Source organism: Bufo bufo, chromosome 10 (genome assembly GCF_905171765.1).
Source record: "Bufo bufo chromosome 10, aBufBuf1.1, whole genome shotgun sequence".
Classification (NCBI taxonomy): Eukaryota; Metazoa; Chordata; class Amphibia; order Anura; family Bufonidae; genus Bufo; species Bufo bufo.
Window position 1 is genome coordinate 89,070,072 of NC_053398.1, and position 18,836 is coordinate 89,088,907.

The 18,836-nt window shown below is 44.4% G+C and overlaps 1 protein-coding gene across 4 annotated transcripts in view; it reads right to left on the bottom strand.

The window, feature by feature from the left end:
• Positions 1 to 18,836, bottom strand: part of EHBP1L1 (EH domain binding protein 1 like 1) — a 152,488-nt gene that overhangs the window by 9,712 nt on the left and 123,940 nt on the right. For all 4 annotated transcript variants that reach the window (XM_040410129.1, XM_040410127.1, XM_040410128.1 and 1 more), the window contains 8 exons: positions 16,141 to 16,286; positions 15,388 to 15,436; positions 14,462 to 15,304; positions 14,307 to 14,370; positions 11,099 to 11,181; positions 1,763 to 1,883; positions 1,430 to 1,529; positions 992 to 1,065 (listed from right to left, as the gene is read on the bottom strand). In XM_040410129.1, coding sequence (XP_040266063.1) covers positions 992 to 1,065; positions 1,430 to 1,529; positions 1,763 to 1,883; positions 11,099 to 11,181; positions 14,307 to 14,370; positions 14,462 to 15,304; positions 15,388 to 15,436; positions 16,141 to 16,286 — 1,480 coding nt within the window. The remainder of the gene's footprint in view (positions 1 to 991; positions 1,066 to 1,429; positions 1,530 to 1,762; positions 1,884 to 11,098; positions 11,182 to 14,306; positions 14,371 to 14,461; positions 15,305 to 15,387; positions 15,437 to 16,140; positions 16,287 to 18,836) is intronic.

Sequence of the window (18,836 nt, forward strand, 5' to 3'; positions counted from 1 at the left end):
AAAACTACTTTAATAGTTAAAATTAATCTTGTAACACTACAGATTCTAGGAGAAGCCTTAGCATAAAAGCTCAGGGAAGAGCAGCAAGGTACTAACTAGGATTAGTAAAAAGATAAGGATTCCATAATTCTTTCTTCAACACTGAGTACCGTAATTCCAAATTATTTCCTGTACTTGTTCTGGAAGGACATATGCAATTTACTAAAATAATTTTCTTCCATTTGTTTTAAGTCAGACTGTTCAGCTAATCAAGCAAGTATTGTTTTATCTATATTAGTGACTTATATAGCGCTAATATATTCTGCAGCGCTTTACAGACATTATAAGTGCTTGCTGTCTCCAGTGGGGCTCACAATCTAAGTTCCCTATCATTATGTCTTTTGAGTGTGGGAGGAAATCGGAGAACCCGGAGGAAACCCACGCAACACGGAGAGAACATGTAAATTATGTTGTGTCATATCTGTGATTTGTGTATTTGCTATGAAGTAAAAAGGGGGATGATTCCATAATTTTGTCAGGCAAAAAAAAGTCTATGGTGTACCAATATGCCTTAGACTTTTCCTGCCATTCATCAGCGGAGGGTGCTCTATGAACAGCACAGCCAGTGCACTGAATGCAGGCAGGCTATTATAGCTAAATTAAGTACATGGAATATATACTATATTGGACTGTAGTATTCAGGTTAAATTGCTGTGTTGTTATTGCATTTTGCAATAAATAAGTGTGTTTTGGGTTACAGATTGGGCACTCAGTCATTCACTGGTCTAGGCTAAGTTGGCTTACTTTTATTCCAAAAATGTTGGTGTATTTTATTTTGTGCATATTTTGTGCACAGAGTTGCATCTAAGCCACACCCACTTTCCTTCAATGTGACGTCCCTTTTCAACTAAGCCACACCTACTTTTTGGTCGAGGTGTAAAAAGGTCAGAAAAGTGTCTAAAACACTTAATAATAAGAAAATGTAAAAAACTTGCATATTTCCCATACTCACCATCTGTGCACAGCAATGCTCGCAGGTCTCTACTCAAGAGTTCAAAGCGCCTTTCTAGGTCCTGCTCCTCTGTCCTGAAACCAAAAAATCCAATCAGTATATATTTTCTATAGTGCATAATTTATTTATTTTACTCATTTATATAGCGCTACTATATTCCACAGCACTTTACAGATATTAGCATCATGCTTTCGCCAATGGGGCTCACAATGATAATAATTAGCTCTAGAATGTGTCATAAAGGGGTATGCCGCAATAATCATGTACCATGGCACTGCATGACTCTGGAGCTCACACTGAGAACAGGGGCCACTAGCCATAATTTTATGTTCTGGACTTTTTGCAGCCAGCATGCTCATAGCAGCATTAGTGCATTAGTACATAGTGTATTTTGAGTCCCATAGTAATGTGGTTGCCTGTTTTGCTTCCTATACTCACATCAACTGTAGTTCATCTTGTCTGCGGATTAATGCATTCTTTTTATTCACCAGTGTGAACCATTCCTGAATCAAAGCCTCCTCAGTGTCTTTGTCATTACCTGGGAAATGAACATTGGAAAGGTTACATTTTCAAAGAAAAAGAATGAAGATCTGCTGCCCCCTTTTGGTTTCCTGGAGGTTTAATAAGATCATATTTTCTTTGGGCCTAAATGTGAATTTCTGTTATTGCTGTGACTGATGATTTATGTTGTTCCTTTTGTTTATAACAGTATTTTATGCTAGCACAAAAATAACACACAATGTAAAGAAAATGCGGGTTATAATTCTATACCACTTTCCATTAGGCGTCGGAGGTCCTTCTCTACTATGGCTGCTCTTGAGTCAATTTCTTCCTGCTGATGTTCCAGGGCAGCAAGCTCAGAGGTGACATACTGGCTGGTGTCCTTAAGGACCTGAGAACAATACAATGCATCGCAGATTAGTACAGGTAGTTGGTGACGCATTCATGGCAGTACATACTGTACTTTTAACTTCTCATAGATAGCTAGAGATAACTGTGAAATTGACATGCTGGAAGTAATATATAGTGATGAGCGGCAGGGGCAATATAAAAATTTGTGATATTTCGTGAATATTTGGGCGAATATTCGCCATATATTCGCGAATTGGAGAATTCGTTATCTCCAGTCATTATTTTCTTGATTCGCAATCAACACTACTCCTAAAGTCAAAGATATTGCAGCCTTCTCATTGGCCCACAAGCTAGAAGCAGAGAGGGATCATGTGTACTGATTTAAAAAAAATCTTGAATATTCGAAATTGCGAATATATATCACTATATTCTAAATATTCGCGAATTCTGAAAGTGACGATATTCGCGATAAAAATTCACAATTCGAATATTCATGATCAACACTAGTAATATACTGTATTAGTCGGAACTTATGTAGTCTGTGAGGTCCGCCCTAAAATACTGCAGTATGCCCGTGGTATTCCTAATGTCAAATTGTATGTAGCCTTCTAGAATGACTGTTCCTGTGCTTCTAATGAAGAATATGGTATGATGTCTGCATGGTTGCCAACAGCCCTGTATTTGCAGGGACTTTCCCTAATTTTCAGACACAGTCTCAGGCCAAAAATGGGTGAGGCTTATGTAAGCAGTAGCCATAAATGGAGGGTCACAGAGGGTTTAGTGGTGCTCCCAGGGTTAGGGCTTAGATGCCCTGAATTGATCAACTCCTATGTTGGGAAAGTATGTACAGTAGAGTTTGCAGCTTTGTCAAAGTTCAACAAGAAATTTGATCTGTTAAACAGGGGCTGTACCCAACCGCGGGCCCCATTCTCTTTAATGGCAGGCGAACCTGAAAAACATTCAGGTCATATTTGCAGCCACCAAATACTAACTAGAAGTGCACAAATTGTCCCACAACATGGACAGTTGGCTGCAAGAATGATCTCATATCCAAAGTGACCAACACATATTCAAACCACCCTCTTCTTGCATGCATTGTAGGATTGGTACCGCAACTGTTTCTCTGTGGGTGGAAATTCCTCTGCCAGTGCCCGCAACAGCAGAATGCACCATCTCTCATAGCAAGGCCTGGAAATGCTGCATTCTGACAGCCCTCTGTGATGCTGGTAACATGTCCGCCATTTTGTGTTTCTACCGGGGGTCTAAGTATGTTGCCACCCAGTACTGGTCCTTGCCCTTTATGCTTTATATACGGGGGTCCCTCTTCAAACACTGGAGCATGAAGGCCCCCATTTGCACTAAATTAGAAGCCATGGAGCGCCCTGGCTACTGCTCATCGCCCAGGAGAATGTTGTCCTTGGTTTCCTCCCCCCATGCACGGACAACACCAGGGATCCCAGAAAAGTTGAAAGCTTGCTCCTCTTGCTCCTCTCCCCCGACCCCCCCCCCCCCCAGGCACCATCCTCCTCTTCAGACTCCTGTTGACTTGTCTCAGATGGAGTAGTCCCCCCTGGGAATTCATTCAGCATTGCGACTTCCTCATCTTCCTGCTCCTGCTCCTCGACGGCTTGCTCAATGACACGACTCAATGCACACTCCAGAAAGAAGGCGTAAGGTACGATGTCACTGATGGTGCTCTGGCTGCGACTGACCAGTTTGGTGATCTTATCAAATGGCCGCAGAAGTCTGCATGCATCGCGCATGAACATCCACTGGCGCGGTGAAAAAAAACAAGCTCTCCAGAACCTGTCCTGCTGCAGAGTTCGTACAGGTAGTCGTTAATGGTAAGTTTTTGCTGGAGCAGCCTATCAAGCATATACAAGGTGGAGTTCCAGCGTGTCGGGCAGTCACAAATCAAACATCTGACGGGCAGATGGTGTCGCCGCTGAACGTCAGCAAGGCAAGCCATGGCCGTGTAAGATCTTCTAAAATGGCCAGAGATTTTCCTGGCCTGCTGCAACAAATCGCTACACGACTAAGTTCAGGACGTGTGCCATGCATGGCACATGTGTCATTTTGCCCTGTTTCAGTGCGTTCAGCAGATTGGCACCGTTGTCACACACCACTTTTGTCAAATTGAGCGGGGTTAGCCACTGATTGGCCTGTGACTGCAGAGCTGAAAGGAGTAAAGGACCGGTGTGGCTCTTGGCTTCCAGGCACAACAGCCGCAGTACAGCATGGCAACGTCTCATCTGGAGCGTCGAATAGGTTCTGTGGAGCTGGGGTGGTGCAGCGGAAGAGGCGGTAGCAGTGGAAAAGGAGGAGTCAGCTGAAGAGGATATGGAGGATGGAGTAGGAGGAGGAGAAGAAGAGGCAGGCCTGCATGCAATCCGTGGCCGTAACACGAAATCCACATGGGTGCCACAGGTTACATGCTTGAGAGCCGTCTGAAGGTTCACCCAGTGGGCAGTAAAAGTTATGTACCTTCCCTGCCCGTGTTTGCTAGACCACGTGTCTGTGGTCAGATGTATCTTGGCACCGACACTGTGTGCGAGAGATACATTCACTTGCCGCTGAACATGGCCATATAGCTCTGGGATGCCCTTCTGGGAGAAATATTTCCTTTCGGGGACCTTCCATTGCGGTGTGCCAATGGCCACAAGTTTTCTAAAGGCCTCCGAGTCCACCAGTTTATATGGCAGTAGTTGGCGGGCTAGCAGTTCCGACAAGCCGGCGGTCAGCCTTTGGGCAAGAGGGTTATCCAGCATCATCAACTTTTTACATTCGAACATTTGGGCCACGGAAGCCTGCCTTTTGCCAGATGAACGCGACGACGGTACGGTGGAAGGTGGAGTGGGGGACAAATGGGAGGAGAGAGGAGTAGGAGAAGAGGCAGGACGTGGAGCGCTGGGAGTGTGGCTTTGTGGGTTTTGACGGTGTTGCTCCCACTGGGTTCGGTGATGGGAGGGCCAGATGCCTTCTTAAGGCGGTCGTCCCTAGGTGAGTGTTGGGCTTACCGCGACTTATGAGTTGACAGCACAGGCTGCAGATGGCAACACTACTGTCAGCAGCTGACACGTGAAAAAAAGCCCACACTGCGGAGCCATGTGCTGACATCCTGGGAGCGCCAAATGTGACCATGCATGATGGATGGCTCCCTCCAGATACATTTGCAGTCTGCTTACATCGGTAAGGTCTGGGAATGGATGGGGAAATAATTCCTCTGACTCGAGTGGAGGGGCTATGGTGGTGGTGGTGGTGTCTTTGGGGGTGCACACAGCAGAGAGTGAGGAGGGTGCAGATACAGAGGGTGAGGAGGGTTCAGAAGCGGAAGGCTGAGTGAGCCACTCAACCAACACTTTGACTTAATCGCACGCACCTTCTCCAACTTCCCACTTAGGCTCCGGCCTGGTGCACCTGCCCGACCCCTACCACCCCTGCGGAATGGCCTGCCTCTGCCTATCATTTTCAAAATGACCCTGTGACAAAGTCCCTACAGAAGAGCAGTATTTGTGAAAGCAGGTATATTGCAGGTCTCAATCAGTATTTTGTGGAAGCCAGTATATCAATCCACTCTATCAGTATTTTGTGGAAACATGTATATAGAACCCAATAATGAGTATTTGCTTGAAGCTGGCAAATCAAACCCCTTAATCAATATTTTGTGGAAGCTGGTGTATCACAGGCCTCAATCAATATTTGGTGGAAGCCGGTATATCAATACCCTGTATAAGTATTTTGTGGAAACAGGTATATAGGTATATAGAACCCAATAATGAGTATTTGATGGAAGCTGGTATATCAAACCCCTCAATCTATATTTAGTGGAAGCAGGTATATCGCACCCCTTAATCAGTTTTTTGGGGGGCAACAGGCGTATCACACTAGTTGCAATTAGTTATTCGAATAGCGTTTGTCCCTCTATCTAGCTGCGGTATCTCAGCAGAACCGCACACAACTGCTGCGCAATACAAATGCACTATAATATACTTTCTATGTTAGAAGGTGTATTATAGGTATATCACACCCCTGTATCAGTTTTTTTTGGGGGGGAAACAGGTATATCACACCAGTTGCAATTAGTTATTTGAATAGCATTTGTTTCTGGCTGATGTTGGAATAAGTAAATGTAGGAATAAATAAAACTGCTGCAGAATAAATCTCCCCGCATTCTCCCTGCAGTCTCTCTGCACTTTCGCTGCACTCTCCCTGTTCAATATTCGTCTATTAATCGTTTTTAGCAACACTGTCACTAGCACATGAGCACTTGCCCCATCTCTCCCTATGCTCAGCTCACAGGACATTGGAAGAGACTGCGCGGGATGAGGGTTTCATAGGGCTGTGACATCACAGGGGATGGCTATCTGTGGATTGGTTGGCTGCAAGGCATTATGGGTGATCACGTTCCCGGGTTTGTCCCCTCTACACTTAGGGTACTTTCACACTTGCGGCAGAGGATTCCGGCAGGCAGTTCCGTCGCCGGAACTGCCTGCCGGATCTGTCAAAAGGCATGTAAACTGATGGCATTTGTCAGACGGATCAGGATCCTGATCCGTCTGACAAATGCATTGAAATGCCGGACCCGTCTCTCCAGTGTTATCCGGAAAAACGGATCCGGCATCCACTATGCCGGATCCGTTTTGCTGGAACACTTGGGGCCGGATCCGGCATTAATGCATTTCAAAAAAAATCAGGAAAAAATGCAGAATCCAGCATTCCGGCAAGTGTTTCGGAATTTTGGACGGAGATAAAACCGCAGCATACTGCGGTATTATCTCCGTCCTGAATAGGCAAAAGGATTGAACTAAAGACATCCTGATGCATCCTGAACGGATTGCTCTCCATTCAGAATGCATTAGGATAAAACTGATCAGATCTTTTCCAGTATTGAGCCCCTAGGACGGAACTCTATGCCGGGGAAGAATAACACTAGTGTGAAAGTACCATTAGTTTCACTTCTTTGTAAAATGTGCAGCCACCATTTTAAGAAAACCAGATTTGTTACCATGAAGCGTGACAAAATTGCAAATCGAATGCTTTGCTCTGCACTAATGCACAGTATATGACATTCCATATGATGCAATATAGACTATTTTTTACAATACTGTAAATAAAATAAGTATAACTGGAACATAAGAAAATGAAGTTTTGTATTATTTTGCCTCCAGCATAACCAAAATTATGTAACCCAAATATTACATCAATTTCTAAAATTGAATAACACAATGTTTAAGAACTTGACTTCTTGACCACATACGGTATCACAACTAGAAAAGAAATGCGGTATTAAAAATCAGTGCCCCTGTCACCTGGATCAGCTAGATTTTAAACCAGGCCTACTGCCTGGAGGGTTGATCCTGCTGATTAAAATAATACTAGTCCTGTGAAAATCAGTTGTAGTGTTCCAGAGAAAAAGGAGTTTTATTCTTAATGCAAGCAAGGGCCTCAGTACACCGAGATGCTGTAAAGTTCTAATTTATAAGTTTTTTTCTTTGAAAATGCTGTAACCAATTTTCACAAGACATATAGCACTCTAATTAGCAGGGTCAACCTTGCCAGGTACTCTGTCAGCAGGGGCGGACTGGCCATAGACCCTACAGCGAAATTTACTAGTGGGCCAATGCCCAGCGGGCCACTCCACTTTATAGCCGCCAGCCGGAAACAAAACAGTCAGATGCACTTAGCATTAATTAATGCTGGGAGCATCAGGTACCTATGCAGGGCCGTCTTTACCGCAGGGCAAAAGGGGCAGCTGCCCCGGGCCCAGTTGCTCCTGGGGGGCCCAAGCAGCATTTTACTTGGATTTTACTTGGGCCCCCTATATTTTGTTGCCGCCGCCGCCCGCCGGCCATGTAACAGCACGGAGGCCATGTAACAGCACGGAGTCACTGTCCGGAGTGAGGAGGGGGCGGGGCCCGCGGCCGCTCTGCGCTCCGCTCTGCTGCCTGGCCTGCCTGTCTCTTTAACAGAGCAGACCAGTGGCTGCTGGAGCGTGATGCAGCTGCCGCACAGGCAGAAAGAGGAAGGAGGCGGATCCCCAGCCGGCAGCCACAGCCAAAGCCAAGCAACTAACAGAACTTACAGGTATTTGGGGGGGGCTCATATAGGACAGGGGGACAGTGTGTGCTTTCCTGCCTGCTACTACATCCCCCCCCCCCCCCCCAGGGATTGTGGGGGTCATTAAGGGTTGGACTTGCTGCTGATGTTGAGTGTGCCAGTGTGTGTGTGTGTCTGTCCCTCTGTGTGTGTGTGTGTCTGTCCCTTTGTGTGTGTGTGTGTGTGTCTGTCCCTTTGTGTGTGTGTGTGTGTGTCTGTCCCTTTGTGTGTGTGTGTGTCTGTCCCTTTGTGTGTGTGTGTGTGTGTGTCTGTCCCTTTGTGTGTGTGTGTGTCTGTCCCTTTGTGTGTGTGTGTGTGTGTCTGTCCCTTTGTGTGTGTGTGTGTCTGTCCCTTTGTGTGTGTGTGTGTGTCTGTCCCTTTGTGTGTGTGTGTGTCTGTCCCTTTGTGTGTGTGTGTGTCTGTCCCTTTGTGTGTGTGTGTGTGTGTCTGTCCCTTTGTGTGTGTGTGTGTCTGTCCCTTTGTGTGTGTGTGTGTCTGTCCCTTTGTGTGTGTGTGTGTCTGTCCCTTTGTGTGTGTGTGTGTCTGTCCCTGTGTGTGTGTGTGTCTGTCCCTGTGTGTGTGTGTGTCTGTCCCTTTGTGTGTGTGTGTGTCTGTCCCTTTGTGTGTGTGTGTGTGTGTCTGTCCCTTTGTGTGTGTGTGTGTGTGTGTCTGTCCCTTTGTGTGTGTGTGTGTGTCTGTCCCTTTGTGTGTGTGTGTGTGTCTGTCCCTTTGTGTGTGTGTGTGTCTGTCCCTTTGTGTGTGTGTGTGTCTGTCCCTTTGTGTGTGTGTGTGTCTGTCCCTTTGTGTGTGTGTGTGTCTGTCCCTTTGTGTGTGTGTGTGTCTGTCCCTTTGTGTGTGTGTGTGTCTGTCCCTTTGTGTGTGTGTGTGTCTGTCCCTTTGTGTGTGTCTGTCCCTTTGTGTGTGTCTGTGTCTGTCCCTTTGTGTGTGTCTGTCCGTGTGTGTGTGTCTGTCCCTTTGTGTGTGTCTGTCCGTGTGTGTGTGTCTGTCCCTTTGTGTGTGTGTGTGTGTGTCTGTCCCTGTGTGTGTGTGTGTCTGTCCCTGTGTGTGTGTGTGTCTGTCCCTGTGTGTGTGTGTGTCTGTCCCTGTGTGTGTGTGTGTGTCTGTCCCTTTGTGTGTGTGTGTGTGTGTCTGTCCCTGTGTGTGTGTGTGTCTGTCCCTTTGTGTGTGTGTGTGTGTGTGTGTGTCCCTTTGTGTGTGTGTGTGTGTCTGTCCCTGTGTGTGTGTGTGTGTGTGTGTGTCTGTCCCTTTGTGTGTGTGTGTGTGTGTCTGTCCCTTTGTGTGTGTGTGTGTGTGTGTGTCTGTCCCTTTGTGTGTGTGTGTGTCTGTCCCTTTGTGTGTGTGTGTGTGTGTGTGTGTCTGTCCCTTTGTGTGTGTGTGTGTGTGTCTGTCCCTGTGTGTGTGTGTGTGTCTGTCCCTGTGTGTGTGTGTGTCTGTCCCTGTGTGTGTGTCTCTCCCTGTGTGTATCACCATGCCCACAGTGTTCCTATCTCTTGACGCAGCTGCTTCAGAACGTTCTGTGCGGGGGAAGAGGAAGAAGATGGAAGAGGAGGCAGCGCCAGCATGGAGTCCGTGCGATAGACACAGGGAGGTACACTAAGGACGAAGGTAACACTTCCACATGATCTACACTAGTGTTATCTGTGGTTTTACATAGGACTGCAGGTAACACTACTACATTATTTAGCACTAGTGTTATCTGTGGTTTTACATAGGACTGCAGGTAACACTACCACAAGGTTAGCTCACACAGGGCGCCTGAACACCTAAGGCCGGCCCTGGCTGCGCACCCCAGCGCCAAGGGATGACATCACTGATGTAATATGCCTCTTATATGTGGAGAGCGGTGATGTCACAGATGTAATATATTACTTATAAGTGATATATTACATCAGTGACATCACCACTCTCCACACATAAGTAATATATTACATCAGTGACATCACTGCTGTCCACATATACCGGTAAGTAATACATTACATCAGTGACATCACCGCTCATCACATATATGTGGAGAGCGGTGATGTCACTGATGTAATATATCGCCTATATGTGGACAGCGGTGATGTCACTGATGTAATATAACATTATATGTGGAGAGCGGTGATGTCACTGATGTAAAATATCACTTATATGTGGAGAGCGGTGATGTCACTGATGTAATATAACATTATATGTGGAGAGTGTTCATGTCACTGATGCAATACAGCGCTCCAGATGGCGACCAAAATGGTCGCCAATGCGCCTTAAAATTTGCAGATGGCGACAAGACTTGTCATAGGCTACAGGCCTGAGGTCTATTTGGTAGTGAAATCCCAGCGCAGGCAGGCGTGATGATGTCATCACGCCCGCCTGTGCCAGGACGCGGTGAGGTTGCACCATCCCTCGCCGTACCAGCAGCTAGTGAGCGCCAGTGAAAGGAAACAGGTGAGTATAAGATTTTGGCTTTTTTTTTAAGGTGTGGGAAGGCGGGATCCAGGGGGCCCAAGTAAATTCTTGCCCAGGGTCCAATCAATATTAAAGACGGCCCTGTACCTATGCACCCAGTTGGCAGCAGCAGGTGCCTCCCTGAATCCAATTGTATTGGCCTCCCTCCAGTTGAATACCTCAGCTGGGTCGACAGTATTTTGTTCTGCACTGTGATATTGGTTCTGCTATGGCAGTATTTTGTGTTGCCCTGTGGTATTTGGTTCTGCTGGGGCGGTATTTTATGCTGCACTGTGGTGTTGCTGGCCCCACCTACTTGTCTTGTCTCTGCCTACATGTCTTGGCCTTGCCTACTTGTGTTGCTTGCCTTCTGTCAGTATGACCCCACCTACAACATGGGACCACTTCTAGTTTTTTTTACAGGGCCACTTTAAGTCCCCCTATCTGCCTGGTTTAATAGGGTTGATCCTACTGACGAGTGCTCATTAAGTACATGCAAAAGCAACAAAACAAGAAGAGGACTCGATCTTAGCCTGATATATCTATTTCTGGATTATGCTAGTATCTTGTGACTCAGCCATGACACTGGAATCTGCCTGCCAGGAGGACTTGCCAAGAAACTGATGTGAGTGATAAATAACCATGAAATAATATTAGTATAATGTTTTATAAATAAAAGAACATAACGATGATAACAGCAGTTTTTAAACATACCACAGTTTCTTCCTCTTTTACTGGTGTTTCCGGTGTTGGAACCACAGTGGAAGAAGAGGATGTGGAGGCAGAAGGATATGGTTCTGCAAAAAGACATTTACGGGATGAAAAACAAAAGGTTTAAACATGTGTATACAATGTGTATCACAACTACAACACTTGTAGATGGTGCAAAGCAGTATACATGTACAGTGTGGGGGTGGTGCAGAGTTGTATCAGCTGTTTAACCCCTCTAATTCTGTGGAAAATAGCGATCACAGCATTTAAGTGGTTAAGTGTCAACTCCCCCCCCCCCCCCCCCCCCCATTGGCATCCCTGCAATGTGATCATGAGGTGCTGATAAGTTTCCACTGCAGCCAGGTGCAGGGGCGTAGCTCTAGGGGGTGCAGAGGTAGCAGTCGCCTGGAGTACCAGGAGCCTGAGGGGCCCAAAGACCCTTGTGTCACATAAGACACTGGCATTATAGAAAGTGCATGCTGGTCAATTTACACCTCTGGCTGGAGGGAAGGGGTTAGGTCAAGAATTTGGCATGAGGGGGGGCCCTTTCAATGTTTGCCTCTGGCAGCAGGAAGGCTATGTGCTCCCCTGCCCCTTGCCAACAAGCACTAAGGGAATGGGGGCCCAAGCTGAACTCTTGCACCAGGGCCCATGAGCCTTTAGCTATGCCCCTGGCCAGGTGCCTAAGGAAGGTCCAGTATAGGGTCTACTAGGCTTCATGTCAGGCCTGATACACTGCAAAATAGGAGTAAAGCACTGTATTATATCAGTGATCATACTATCCCATGTCAAGTCCTTTCAAAGGAGTAAAAAAAAAAAGCTTTCCATTTTTAGGGATATAAAGAAGAAAAACTGGAATTGAAAACATTTGAAATGGGGAAAATATATTGAAAGGGATAAAGGATAACGGCTGGTCATTGGAATAGTTATTTTCATTCAGTATCTTTAGAAGGTGGCTTTGAAACTCATAGTTTGGTATAGGATTTCGTCTAGACGTAAGGGCTCAGCTCCTGGGTTTTTGGAGGCCATTTTGTAAGTGAACTTGAATATTTAAAGTTAAATAACCCAATATGTCCAAATGGTAAGATAAAAAGCAGATAATTTATGGGCAGACTAGATGTACTATGTGGTATTTTTCTGCCATCAATCTATGTCTCTATATTTCTTTTTTAAAGCATTTTTCCTTACAAAATGCTTTATTATGGGAAAAATGGAAATCCAAAGCTAAAAATGAAGAGTATGGCAGTGGATTTCCCTCTTTACAATGCAGAGGGTGAAATATGTGGTAAATCTGCAACATTTCCACACCAATATTCACAGCAAAATTCACAGTATTTGGTGAGGATTTTTGCCCCTGTGAATTACATCCAGATACAGATTTTCTGCAGTGCAAAGTCTGTAGTGGATCTGCTACCTGTGGCCTTACCCAAGGGTGTAAGTAATGTCCATGAAAGAAGTGTTTTTAATAAGAAACTAACACAACAAGGGAAGTTAGCTGCTGAATAAGATAAGGGGGATTGTCGGTGGTACTGCGGACAGATGACAGTCGAGAACTGGATAAAAATAACACTTTATTGGTGACAATTCAAAGTGTTTTGGGATTGGAGTGATGATCCATTTACTGCCAGATATACGCCAGTTTTCTAGCGTATATCCATCACAGATTGCGTGAAAGGTTATTTGCACCACAGTCTGCAACTTTTTCAAGCTCATGCTAGGTCTAAAAAAAGGGGATGTGGCGTGGCCGGGGAAGGGGGAGGGCCAGAAGGCCCATCTCACTTATGATTTTCTACGGCTGTTTTAGGCCTCATGCACACGACCGTTTTTTTTTTGCGATCCGCAAAAACGGGGTCCGTAGGTCTGTGATCCGTGTCCATTTTTTCTTCCGTGGGTCTTCCTTGATTTTTGGAGGATCCACGGACATGAAGGAAAAAGTCGTTTTGATGTCCGCCTGGCCGTGCGGAGCCAAACGGATCCATCCTGACTTACAATGCAAGTCAATGGGGACGGATCCGTTTGATGTTGACACAGTATGGTGCAATTGCAAACAGATCCGTTCCCCATTGACTTTCAATGTAAAGTCAGGAGTCCCTATTATACCATCGGATCAGAGTTTTCTCCAATCCAATGGTATATTTTAACTTGAAGCGTCCCCATCACCATGGGAACGCCTCTATGTTAAAATATACCATCGGATTTGAGTTATATCGTGAAAACTCATATCCGACAGTATATTCTAACACAGAGGCGTTCCCATAGTGATGGGGACGCTTCAAATTAGATTATACTAAGAACTTTGTACATGACTGCCCCCTGCTGCCTGGCAGCACCCGATCTCTTACAGGGGGCTGTGATCCGCACAATTAACCCCTCAGGTGCCGCACCTAAGGGGTTAATTGTGCGTATCATAGCCCCCTGTAAGAGATCGGGTGCTGCCAGGCAGCAGGGGGCAGTCATGTACAAAGTTCTTAGTATAATCTAACTTGAAGCGTCCCCATCACTATGGGAACGCCTCTGTGTTAGAATATACTGTCGGATATGAGTTTTCATGAAGTGAAAACTCAGCTCTGAAAAAGCTTTTATGCAGACGGATCTGCGGATTCGTCTGTGTGAAAGTAGCCTACAGAAATGGACCACGGATGCTGATGTCAATCTTGTGTGCATCCGTGTTTTTTCACGGACCCATTGACTTGAATGGGTCCGTGAACCGTTGTCCGTCAATAAAATAGGACAGGTCATATTTTTTTGACGGACAGGAAACACGGATCACGGCAGCGGATGAACAACGGTGCATTTTCCGAGTTTTCAACGACCCATTGAAAGTCAATGGGTCCGCAGAAAATCACGGAAAACTGAACAACGGACACGGATGCACACAACGGTCGTGTGCATGAGGCCTTACACGTAGAAAATGTTCTAAATCTACACCAGCAAGGAAGCTGGCCGTATATTTAGACTGGCGGTGGATGCGCCGAAGTTATGTAGAGGCCGGCGCCTCTACATAATTTCAGCAGATCCACCACCAGCGCAGAGGTTATTAAGTTTGGTGTCTAAAACGCCGGTCTTAATAAATGACTCCCTAAAGCTCTATATATGTGATGTATATTCTCTGTATTGCTCTTCTTTTTGTTCTAAAAGTTGACAGCATTTTTATAAGTCTACATAAAAGAAATTATAAAGAATCAGGCAGTGAAATGTATATGCTACTAACCACTGATAACTTGAGAAGAAGGCCGTGAACTTGTTTCCTGAATTTTTCCTGTGATATCTGTCTCCTGTAGAAGAGGGTATGACATAAAATGAGAATAAACACTATAAATTGGCCAATGAAAATAGTGTTGAAAAATAACAGACTATTAAGCTCACCTCATCTTGAGAAAGTGACTGTGATCGGATAAGAGAACGTCTTTTCTTCACAAGGTCAGCATCACGCAGGTGACCTAAACCTCCTCCCTTTCGTGGAGGAGCAACTGGAGTGGATGCTGAAGACTCCCCCTCATCCAGGTTCATTTCTAATAAACTCCCATTTACGCTTAGTCTCTTTTTAATGCGAGGTGGTGGAACCATCCCAGAATTATTCTGCTCTTTACCACCAGTGCTTGCCTTTTTTTGTTCCTCAGTATTCTCAATGTCCTGTTCCTGGGGAGCAGTTACCTTTGTGAGTTGTTTTTCAGGTTGAAATACAATTGTATTCTTTTCCTCAGTGGAGTATCTTTGGAAACTATCCACTGGGGAATATATTGGCACATCTTGTTGTGACCCATTTGTGGCTCTTTCTTTGTTCTTATGCTCAACAGAAGGATGCTCTTCTGCTCTCTGAGATAATTGATGCTCATCAAAGACTATGCTAGAGAATGTTTGTTTCATGGTCTTTTCACTAGTAGAAGAGTGTGGATCAATATGTTCCTCAGAGGCGGTGCTTGTTATGTTGTTTTTCAAGGACGTAGCATTTTGTTGCTTTGAAGTAGCGTTCAACGTCTCATGTATTTCAGAGACAGTGTCTGGTTTTTCCACATCATTAGGTGCCTGTGGAGGAGCAGCAGCCTGAGAGGAAGTAGGTAGATTATCAAGATGCGTATTGCTTGTAAAGTGAGATCGTATTTGGCAAATGTATGTAAGGATGATAAGTTTGTCTGGGACAGGGCGAAGCAACATGTCTGACGGGGAGAGAAGTGGTGGTATCCCAAGAGCAGCAAAACCATCATAGGCCTATAAGAAGGAGTATAAAATGAGACAAACACATTTTTACCTGCAAAATATAAATATTTTAAGCAAGAAGTGATGCAATTTACCTTTTTGTTATTTTCCTTTACATTTAATGGATCCAGAACTTCATAGTTACTGTAACAAAGCAAAATACATGTTAGAGAGACTGTTCACCATTAAATGCCCTTTATAGAACTTAGTCATAAACAGCTCAAACTCTTTGCAGTGGTATTTTTAACATGTGAAATGTAGCTTTTATTCCAATTCAACTTTGGGTAATAACTAATAACTTTACCCTAGCACACTCCAGAAACCTTTGAATGTCCACTGCCACTGTGTTCTTTGTAGTGGCACTGAACTTGATGAAAGATGGCACAAAGCCAATCGAAGAAATTCCATATTTTCAACTGCCTGTGGTCTCCTAATGCCAGTTATCATGATTAATATACTGTGCTCACTGTTATCCTGCATGTAGCTGCTGTTCACTTAGTTTCCCTTCACTATTTGTATCTGATTGTATGTACCTTGTTTGGGTTGCTGACCCTCTCGGTTTCCTGATTACATTAGTTTGACTCGTATTACCAGGTTGTACTTGCCAGAAAAACCATAAACTCTAATATTTACTCATAAAGAACTATTCTTATGAAGCACTTATGCAAGCTCTTCTTTTGTTAGACCTGCTACAGCATATCCTGAGATATCAAACTATAGCAATATATTGAATTTCAGCAGTAACGTTATAGGGATCCATTGTTCCTATGAAGAATGAACCCCTTAATAAAAATCGAATAATGTTCTTCGACCGTAACTTTTCTAGAGAAGGAGTTTTGCCATCTTACATGCTTTCAGGGTGGAAGTGATGAAGTATAGCGCAAAAGGCAAGACCATTCCTCCATGACGTGGTGAAATTATTTACACGCACACCTCGATACCCTGATGTTACTTCCTGGCACCAGCGCAGAAGGGAATCTGTGCTTGGTGCTTCCTGTAAAGACAAAATTAAATAAAAATTAATATACATGGTCCAAACACATGAATATGTATGAATGGATGAATGAGGCTTCAGATAACAAAAGCAGAAACTGTTCAGGACATATTATTAGTACCAAGGTACGAATAATATAGCAAGCTGTTTCATTCACAATCATTTTATATCATACAAAAGGACCCCAACACAAGACCAACAGCTTAGCATTTGCCAGTACAGCCACAGATAGCCCCATATCTACATGCAAGTTGTCAGTTTAAGGGTAATTGGAATATTTTGCAGGATTGCAGCAGGAGAGAAACATTCTACATGTCTGTCAGTAAGAAGCTACTGTGCACTACAGGTCTCCAATCTAGCATTAACTGGTGAGCAATATTTTATACATTAAACAACATCCCAGAGGAGTTACCTTCATTACAACCTAAATTACATCTCTAAAAAGAGCTCTCTAATAAGTGGCTGCTGCAGAAAGGGTATCAAGCATCAGTAAAGTAAGGGCAACAACAGAAAACACAAATAGAAGTCAGAAGTAGCTCTAAGGCTGGGTTCAGACCTGAGCGTCTTTGATATGCGCGTTTAACGCGCGTTTTTGACGCGCGTTTTTGACGAGCGTTTTTTGCAATAGTAAACGCGCGTTTGACGCGCGTTTGTGTGATTGGCTGCAATGTCCTATGGCCACAAACGCGCGTCAAAACGCCCCAAAGAAGCTCAAGTACTTGTTTGAGCGTAGGGCGTTTTACAGCGCGTTTTTCAGCGCTGTAAAATGCTCAAGTGAGAACCAGGGCCATAGGGAAGCATTGGTTTTCATGTGTTGAGCGTTTTACAGCGCGTTTGAACGCGCTGTAAAACGCTCAAGTGTGAACCCAGCCTAAAGGTCCTATCACACTGCACGATTTCAGGTCGGTTATGGGGAATACGAACACTGGTTACCGATAATCGAGCCGCCAATAAGCCGATGAACTTAGAGCAGGGTAACATGACACCAGCCGAACTCAGGCTGTGTCCAGGGCTGAATAGAAGCTGTGGAGCGAAATCCTCAGAAACAATATCACTTATACAAAGAGAGTGTCCCAGGCTGCAGCGGTAATCGGGGGAACAGCGGCGCACCGCAGCCGCTGTTACAATCAGAGTTAATGCAGCACATTGTAAGCACCAAAAAACCTATTGAGGCAGATTTACTAATCCTGTCTAAAATGTAGACAGCGGATGCTGAGACAGGCAGTCTAAAGAGGCACCAAACTTATGCTGTATGATAAGGTTCATGCATGGCTAGACACTTTTGTCTATTGGTTGGCTTACATTGTGCCAAAGATTTTCTGGTGGCATTTTGCCACATATTGTCACGTCTTAAGCTACACTCTTTTCCAGTATGCCATGCCACTTTCCAGCTATGCCATGCCACGTGTCAAACAAGGCGCAGTGGATTATTCTTTTTAGTGTATTGCTTCATGAACAGTTGACACAGCTTTATGTGCCAAAATGTGCCAAATTTGGGTGCATCTTATGCCAAAATCACATTATAAATATTGTCCAGTGTTGCTCTAAAACTGGGAGATAGTAGAAATAACAACTTTGTACAGATTTTAGTGGTCGAGAAATGATTAAATTGAGCTGTGTACACAAATCAGTCATATTTAGGAAAAGATCAATCAGCATAATTTTGCTGATCATGTAGTAGTGCAGAAGACAGCGGGAGCAACAAACAATGAATTGTGGAAGTATAGCAGCTATTAGAAAGATGCGCTTCATAATGCAAATAGGATGCAAAAAAGCTATATTCCTCACAAAAAATTCTGATGAAGACTGGTATTCTGTGTAATTTTTTTGATTCATCTATTGATCTAATAACAATATAACTGTTTGGTATATAGTGCACCAGTCCATTTTATGTATTATTTTATGCATCAACTGTACTTAAATCATGCACTCTAATTTATTCATGTAATAATTCATTTGGCTTCTGCCTCACAGGTTTTTTTTGCCTTCCTCTGGATCAACTTGCAGGATAACAGGCCGAACTGGATGGACAAATGTCTTTTTTCGGCACTATGTTACTATGTAATAAATTTTTAATTTACACTTGTCATGTGATGACATTATAGTGCTTTAATTAGCGCAATCATTTATTCATGAAATAAGATTAGGAGAGAACACGTTCTAAACTACGGTAATCCGGCCCCTTCCCACCGATGTGCACATACGCCGGATTCCCAGCTAAGGCGTCCCTATGGGAAGCCATAGAAAGTGCCATGCTCAGTGCCTTCTGACTGCTGAAATAGGACAAAGATGTGATGCTGGACATCTAGACACATGCACTGTGGGACTGGAACGATGGGGAGCATATAGGGAGAAGTTATATGTAAATAGGCAGCCAGTCCACTTATATTTAACCTCTGAGGAAGCTACTCTGCATTAAGGCTTGAGCGGTATGTCTGTATCCATTATATCATTATGGGTTGAATGGATGGTAGCTAGCTTTATATTTGTTGCACTTGCACTTTATATACAGTATGTACATTTGGCAAAATATTTACCATTGGGAGTGCA